This window comes from Ahaetulla prasina, chromosome 1 (genome assembly GCF_028640845.1).
Source record: "Ahaetulla prasina isolate Xishuangbanna chromosome 1, ASM2864084v1, whole genome shotgun sequence".
Taxonomy (NCBI): domain Eukaryota; kingdom Metazoa; phylum Chordata; class Lepidosauria; order Squamata; family Colubridae; genus Ahaetulla; species Ahaetulla prasina.
In genome coordinates, this window is record NC_080539.1 from 218,402,988 (window position 1) to 218,411,983 (window position 8,996).

General features: G+C 44.0%; 1 protein-coding gene across 1 annotated transcript in view; it reads right to left on the reverse strand.

Moving 5' to 3' along the window:
* LOC131200683 (collagen alpha-1(XXVIII) chain-like) overlaps positions 1-6,684 on the reverse strand; it is a 78,374-nt gene extending 71,690 nt beyond the window's left edge. The window contains exon 1 of the mRNA XM_058187860.1: positions 6,551-6,684. Within this exon, the coding sequence (XP_058043843.1) occupies positions 6,551-6,684 (134 nt within the window). The remainder of the gene's footprint in view (positions 1-6,550) is intronic.
* Positions 6,685-8,996: the final 2,312 nt, after the last annotated feature.

Consider the following 8,996-nt stretch of genomic DNA (forward strand, 5'->3'; position numbering starts at 1 on the left):
TACTTATATTTAAATCGAGGAAAGACTAGAGGAGGCTGTGAAAATAATTTTCTTTGTGGCTTGCATTAAAATGCATTGACTTCCTAATTTCTTGCTTTATTTAAAAAACAGCAACACACCAATCCATTACACCGGATCAGGGTAGATCTTATTTTAGGAATTTTCTTTTTTATATTACATACAATAAATTACAAGAGGAAGGTTTTATCTTTTGATACTGTGATCTAAGAGTCCTGTATAGGAAATTAGTAAACTAGACCCTGAGCTTCGTATAGTTGCTTCAGCCAGTGAGGGCACATAGAGGATTGGTGATACCCTTCTGGGATTTGAACCTGGGCTTGTTTGCTTATTAGGCAGATGTATTAACCTCTAAACCACAGAGTTTTCCTCAGTTTGTCAACTGTACCAGGGAAAATATTAAGTGGGGTTTTTTTTCCTATCGAAGCAACCTGGTTTACCCAAATATGGGAGGGACCATACTGCTTCCCTTCCCTAATGCATCTGCCTAATATGCAAGCAAGCCAGGTTCGAATCCCAGAAGGGTATGGCTAGCTAATGAGAACTAAATAGCTTGAAATAGAACTCTACTAGTCTCCCTTTATTTCTTTGTCAGTAAAGTTAACACAAAATAGTTTGTCGTGAAAGCGGCTGTCTGTGAGGGCTCCTGGACTGGGCTGAAAGGCAAAAGGGAAGCAGTATGCTCCCTCCCATATTTGGGAAGACCAGGTTGCTTCGATAGGAAAAAACCCTCTATCTATCTATCTATCTATCTATCTATCTATCTATCTATCTATCTATCTATCTATCAGAGGTAATAAGGACTAATGGCTGCCACACCCATTTCCTGTAGCATGGGCCCATACTCATATAACTGTAGCATAGTAGTGCAATTAGCCATTACTCCAGGCCAGTGGTAGGTTTCAATTTTTACTACGGGTTCTGTGGGTGTGGCCTGGTGGGAATGGCATGGCTTGGTGGGCGTGGCTTGGTGGGCATGGCAGGGGAAGGATACTGTAAAATCTCCATTCCCTCCCCAATCCAGGGGAAGGTTACTGCAAAATCCCCATTTTCTCCCGATCAGCTGGGACTTGGGAAGCAGAGAATAGATGGGGGTGGGGCCAGTCAGAATTTTTACTACTGGTTCTCCGAACCACTCAAAATTTCCACTACCGGTTCTCCAGAGCTGGTCAGAACCTGCTGAAACCCACCTCTGCTCCAGGCGTCATGCCACAAGTCCAAGATTTCACAGAGGAACCTTTGCTGCTGTTTCTCTTTTCAGCAGTGACAATCTTCACAATTCTACCATAGTTTGTGGACTGGGCACTTCCGGAGACAGTACAAAGTTATTCTGATGGGGGAAGGAGTTCAATTTTTCTTCCTGTTCCTGCCTGAAGCTTGCGAACGCTCACTGACTATACTGTTACTGTCTGACAAGAAACCAGGACAATCAGCAGGCCATCAGGACCGTGGATAGCTCACTATGGGGATTGGAGGCACACAGGTTTAGCTGAAGAACATGAAACCTACAAAAAATGCTAACCTCAAACTAGGCTGCCACTAGGAAAGGTGTAATTACATTAAGTAGTGTGGCTCTTTCAGAGGCCGTGATCATTTCCTTGAAACCAATCCCTCTAAACTTCTGTAGTTCCAAATCTCTATGGTAAGGAAGGAGGATAGATCATAATGGCCTGGAAGAAAGAATTAATGTATGCCTAGTCTTCATCAGTGTTATTAGTGTTCGTTCACAAAATCATATTGTCCAATGTCAATGAATGAAATAACTTAATATATAATCTTCCCTATGTTCACATCTGGTGAACATTTTTTTTTCTGTAAATGGGTGTTTGTATGTATCATCTATCATATGGCCGTTTTACATCCTAACCCTGCAATTGTTATAGAAATGAATAGTTTCCATGATAACTGTGCCCCTGTACACATGCTAGTTTGAGAAATGTTGAGATAAGGCTGGTTTATGAAAAAAATATGGCTCAAACAAAAATTGCCTATATCTATATGTTACTATACATTACTATATACTATACATTATACATACATACATATATACATGTACATATACATATACACAGACACACACACACACACAGACACACACATTATATGTTATACTATATGTTACTATATACATTACTATATGTTAGGGATGCGGTGCTCAGTGGCTAAGGTGCTGAGCTTGTTGATTGAAAGGTTGGCAGTTCAGCGGTTCGAATGCCTAGTACCGTGTAACAGGGTGAGCTCCTGTTACTTGTCCCAGCTTCTGCCAGCCTAGCAGTTCGAAAGTAAGTAAAAAATGCTAGTAGAAAAATTGGGACCACTTTTGGTGGGAAGGTAACAGCGTTCCGTGCGCCTTTGGTGTTGAGTCATGCCGGCCACATGACCACGGAGACATCTTCGGACAGTGCTGGCTCTTCGGCTTTGAAACGGAGATGAGCACCGCCCCCTAGAGTCGGCAACAACTAGCACGTTTGTGCGAGGGGAACCTTTACCTTTACTTTTATATATTACTATTATCACAGGGCATTCCGTATGAAAAGTAGATTTAAAAAAGACAGGTCTTGAAAAGGCTGGAGATGTGGATCCTTTTACTTGTTTGTAATTATGCCATTCAGTTTCCCAGTCTTAGGACAGAACAGTTTTTTGGCTCATCATTTGTTATGGGTGAAACTATGCTGGATTGTACCAGTTTAGTCTGCAGTATTCTTCTCTGTTAGGGAGAAGACTTCTAACTCTATGTATGTGTGCTAGGAAATAGTGTTCTAACTCAATACTTCCCAACTGGTCATACCTGTGAACTCCATGAGTGCCCCAATAACTGATCCTGGGATGGGTGCTATAATTTAATTTTAAAGAATCCCCCAACCTGTCAAGAAATGCCCCAAAACATGAGATGTGGCATTCTCTTGCAAGATTTCAGGTGAGAACAACAGCATCTCATAATATTTGGCAGTCTCTAGTTTTTGACCATTTTAATTAAAAAGTTTAATTTATTTAACGTTGAAGTCCTTCTAAGGCAAGGCTGTCAAACTCCCGGCCCACGGGCCAGATGTGGCATGCACTGGCCATGGCCACACCCCGTTTAGCGAAGGGGGAAAAAGTCCCAATATCTCATGTGACACCACCATGGCGACGTGAGTTTGACACCCTTGTTCTAAGGCAATCTAGGCAGCCATGTATGATCGGCTCCCATCCAGCACTGCGATGCCTATGCCTGCCTTATATTTTTTTAAAAAGCTTTCTGTGACAATGCAGTAATCCACGTAGAGTTAGGAATTTCCTCTTTTTTGTGGGATGTGCTGGTATTTTCTTAATATATCCAGTCTTCAAGGTTGCAATCTGAGGTGATACAGTGCAGGAGCAATTTAAGGACATGAAAGCTGCTTATCTAGCCTGGAGTCTTTATCAGATTCTGGTTGAGGGCAGGGGTGGGGAAACTTTTAGCAGATGCAGCTAGAACTGATCCTTCTTTTCAAAAGAACTAAGGCAAAATAGATCTTTTAAATTGAGCAGAGGCAACAGATCAGTTTTGATCCTTATCGGGAGGTGAGTAAAATCATACTTCCATGTAAAATGGAGTCACATGATTCTGTGCTCCACTGAAGAAAGTTATAACTTTGCTATATATCAGAAATGTAGCAATTTTCCAGCTACATTTGCTGAAATCATCAGAATTTCATTTTCTGACAGGCATCTGAGAGGATAAAAATTCCTATCAGCCAGGTACAATTAAATTTACCTGATTTGGTTTCAAATTACCTCAGTAAGTTTTCTAATCTCTCTAGCATAATGATGAGCCTGTGAGCCTATTATTTTGTTGGTCTTGTAATCCTTTAATTAAACTTCCAACCTCTTCCCGTTGAGTTATTCTTCTCTGTTATCTCAGTATATCATTAGGTGACAACAAATGCCCTTTGTTTACAAGGACAGTTTCTGTTTGAATTAAGTATCACCAGAGGCTCATGAATTGTGCCATTTCATAGACTAGAAAATGAAACAAAGCCTTCCATACACACACACACACACACACACACACACACACACACACACGCATGCATACACACACACACACACACACACACACACACGTGATGAAATTCATTTTTTTTACTACCAGTTCTGTGGGCGTGGCTTGGTGGGCGTGGTGTGGCTTGGTGGGCCTGGCAGGGGAAGGATACTGCAAAATCTCCATTCCTACCCCACTCCAGGGGAAGGATACTACAAAATCCCCATTCCCTGAAACCTGCTGAATTTCACCCCTGACACACATATACCTTGTATTACAGGCTCCTATAATAGAGAGTAATCAATTTCTTTACCTTATGCTTGAATCGGAATGTAATGTTTGTTAGCTAAATAATGAAAATAGTAACAATCTGAGAACTTACTCCTTTAATTTCGTAATTTATTCGTATATGGATAGGAAATAATCATTCTGAGACTTATCTTCACCACTGGCACCACCATTTATTGCTTATAAAACACTTAATGGGCCCTACATCATGTATAAAAATATTTAGCAATACCAAAAAGAAGCTTTTAAAGTTTTCTATAAGCGCATAGCCTACACAGAGAAAAATGGAAGATTTTTTGAAATATCAAAGGAAACTTGGTAAGTCAGGGGAGACAAAAAGAGTGAACAAAAACAATAGTTAACTTTGAAAAGGGGACATCCAAAATAAAATGAAATAAAATGTGGGAGAAACATAAACAAGAAAAAAGCAGTGTTTTTACTGAGTGTCTCAGCGTATCAATCATTTAAAAGGAGATAGTGCCACCTATCAGCAGAATCATCGCAGAAAACCTATGATTGCAAGAAACAACACCAGAAGATTAATGGTTGAACAGCAGAGATCAACAGAGGAAGAAAACTGAGCAAAAGCAGAGAAGGAAGATAAGAGAAGGAGCAAAATCAGAAAGAGACCAAAAGGTTAAGGGGGGGAAATTACTTGCTATCAAACAGCAGAAGAAATCAAAGCAGAAATTGATATATAATTGCATATTAAGAACACCATGTAGACATTAACTGCTCCTTCTCTTGTTTTATTTGATTCTGCCTTTTGTTTTTGTATTATTAAAAAGGGCAACCAATCCTGCTGTATATCTCCAGGAGTTACAGAATCATCAAAGCCATACCATTAAAATATATTCCGATATAAAAATGAGGAAATAGTACTATCCCTAGTACTGGAACTGTACTTTCATGAAAGATCAGATGTTAGAGTGAATAGAACTATATTTAGCTTGTTCCTAATTTGAGGAAAAAGAATCTGTGTTTTATGTTATGATGCCTTTTATCATAGAGATATGGCTGTACTTAGGTAATGACTTATTATAACCAGCTGTAATACAGCTGTACAGTAACAGAAGGAGGCAGGGAAAAAGGATTGGTGGCACAGAATCACCTGCAATGAATGATAAGGTAAGGATTGAAATATTCATTTATAATACTTCATTTAGCTACTAATTTAACTAAAGCGATATGTAAATAGAAACTGTAATTCTCCAGTTGTTGGACTCACTTTGAGCTGCTTTGGCTGTTATAAGAGCATTTTCCTTTATTCTATAATGGAATAAAAAATGAAATTAAAGACAGCAAAACTAACAGCATATAAAATAAACTGCAACATCTCTTAAAAAAAAAAACAACAACCACCAGATGATGATGCAGATGTCTATGGAGATTCTCAGTCATCTAGGTCATGGTTGTCCCAAAGGGTTTTTTTCTGTTTTTTCTTTGAAGACATTTTGCTTCTCATCCAAGAAGCTTCTTCAGTGAAACATCTTTAAGAAAAACCAGGAAGTTCAGTTGTTTCTTGAAAAAGCACCTTTGGGACGATGATGGTGATGCAGGTTTAATTTCCAATTTATTTTTTGGTGATTGGCCTTCAACGTAACTATAGTTTTACTAGTACTATCCCTAATTTTTTTAAAAAAATATTTTCTCTAAAATTCTGGGAAAGGTTGCAGCGTTACACAGCACTTCTCTGCCCCTACGTAGGAATAAGAAAAGAATGGAAATTATTTCTGTTCAGGCATGCACGCATTTCCATCCATTCCATACAAATGTGTCAAAATAAAATTCCTTTTAAAAAAAAGTCTTAAAGATAAACACTGATTAGATGAATACTGGGTTTGTGATTTGCACATCAGATGGAGCAGGGTTTCTCAGTATTCCCTAGCATACTGAATGGAGAATTCTAGGAACTGCAGTCCATACATCTTAAAGTTGCCAAGATTGAGAAATACTAAGATACAGCATTATCTAGAATGGATGTTGAATTGAAACCTAACCGTTTTGGCCTGCATATATTCTTAGCAAATTAAAGCCTCTGAGTTGAGCTTGCCTCCTTGTGACTTCCATAAGCTTCCAAGCACATTCCCCGCCCCCGTATGATACAGACATTATTTTCTTATTTAAGACTGTATTCAACATTTATCATTTCAGTAATGCTTTCAAGATAGCTAAGGTAATAGAGCTCATGGAGACGGCGGTCGGAAAGTCCTTGGGCCGTGATGCCGTTCAGCCGCTTGCCTAGCTGCCTGCACTCCGGTCCCGTATTTACGATCATCTCGGCCGCCGAGAGTGAGGTCCCGGAGCCTCATTGAACTCTCGGCTGCCGAGTACGGAGCCGGAGAGGTTTTGGAGCAGCGAATGGCGGCGGCCATGTTGGGGGGGGGGTTTGAAGAAGACGTCCGGCATGATTCAGTTGATTTTCCGGCCGTTCGGGCCGTGGAAGGATATCAACGAAGGGGCTTTCCGAACACCGACGGAGGGCATTGAAGGTGGTATGCTGGATACCGGGTGTTTCGGATTGCTGCTAATTGTGCTTGCTGGGACGGAACCTGGAGGGGTAAGAACTTGGAGGGGTAGGAACATCGCCCCCCCTCCCTTTCTCCCTCCCTGCTTGGACTGGAACATCGCGTCTCCCCCATTGCTGACTTTTGCCTTGGCTTGTCAAAATGGGGGGGTAGGAACATCGCCTCCCCATTGCTGACTTTTGCCTTGGCTTGTCAAAATGGGGGGGTAGGAACATCGTCCCCCTCCCTGCATGGACTGGAACATCGTGCTTCCCCCACGGAGGTTTGATCTGCCGGCTTAGTGGGGGAGGCAGACGGCATGAGGGCACCGGCGGAGTCGTTTCAAATAAGGATGCGTAACCGGGAATTCGAGGGAGACCTTTTTAGCTTGTGGTCCCACGGACTCCTACGGACTAGGACCCACATGGTTATCCATCTAAGGGTGGGTCCCGGCGATTTTTTTTTTTGGATACGACGATAACATCTCCGACGGCTAAGGATGGACACGTTTCCGCAATTGTATGGACAACTTCTCTATGAGATATTCATTTGCCGAACTACTACGACTGCGAGGTTCCCCGCCTGCAGGAATGGCCTCAAGCTATCGAGGGCTTACTTTAACGAAGGGTCTTGGGACCCAGAGAGGTGGCAGGCGCCCAAGAAGAATTTGTGGGGTTTTTTAAATAGTTTTTTAAATAAGGGTTTTTTAAGGGGGGGGAGGGATTTGACGGGTGGGGGAGAGGACCCATCGGGGGGGGATCCAGCCCCTGTGCTAGTCCGCGACATCACGCCATCTTGTCTGAAGGCAGGGGGGGAGGATGTTCCAGATTTAGAGGGCTGTTCGATCTGTACGGTAAGTGGGAGAGGCAGATATGGCGGGGAGGGCCGTGTCGAGTTGTGGGAGCACGTGTTCAATGTTTGAGAGCGATCACGTGCTCCGGCCCTCAGTCCCTACCCGTTCCTCGGGTGGCCATGATCCTCAGAGCTTGGATCTTGGCTGATGTTATGTAATGCCGGTCCGTGGTTAATAAGGCTCCCTGATTTGCGATCTCATTCAGGGGGTCCGCGGACCTTATGGGCATTACGGAGACCTGGTTGGGCCCTGAGGGGGTCCCCTTGTTGAGATGTGCCTCCAGGCTTCGAGCATTTCATCAGCCGAGGTCCAAGGTAGGGGTGGGGGGGTGGCGGTTGTTATTAAGGAAGATCTAGAGCCGAGGGAGACCACTGTTCCTCAGATTGCCGGCTGCGAATCCCTCTGCGTGCGTTGGGGCTATAGGAATCAGTTGGGCTTGGTGATCGCGTACCTGGCTCCTTGCTGCGTGACCACAGCCCTGCCCGAGCTGTTGGAGGTACTGGCTGCTGTGGCGGTTGAGACCCCCAGACTTATAGTCATGGGGGATTTCAACTTGCCATCAGTTGGCTTGTCATCGACGGCAGCTCGGGAGTTCCAGGCTTCCATGACGGCCTTGGACCTGATTCGAGTAAATGATGGCCCTACGCACACGGGGGGAGGCATGCTGGATCTGATTTATATCTCTGGACAGTGGTTAAATGATCTGGTATTAGATGATTTAGTAACAGAACCAATGTCATGGTCGGATCATTTTCTCCTTCGCCTAGACTTCCGAACCGCCATTCACCACCGCAGGGAGACGGAACCTATACGGTGGTTCCGTCCCAGGCGCCTGATGGACCCTGAGAGGTTCCAGACGGAGCTTGGGCCATTCCCTGAGGATCTGGCCCACGGCACGACTGAGGAACTGGTCGTGGCCTGGGAGCGGGCCGCGGCCGGGGCCCTGGACAGTGTCGCGCCTTTGCGGCCTCTGACCCGGCGTAGATCTCGTCTGGCCTCTTGGTTCTCCGAGGGGCTGAGGGAGATGAAACGCCAGAGAAGACGCCTAGAGAGCACCTGGAGGTCCAGTCGCTCCGAAGCTGATCGGACACTAGTTAGGACCTATTCTAGGACCTACCTAGTGGCAATGAGGGAAGCGAGGCGCTCCTATGCCTCCACCCTCATTGCGTCGGCAGATAACCGCCCGGCCGCCCTGTTTCGGGTGACCCGCTCTCTCCTACATCAGGAGGTGCGGGATGACCCTTTGCAGGGACGAGCCGAGGAGTTTAGTGGTTATCTATACGATAAAATCGCTCAGCTGAGGGACGGTCTGGACCGAATTTGGGAT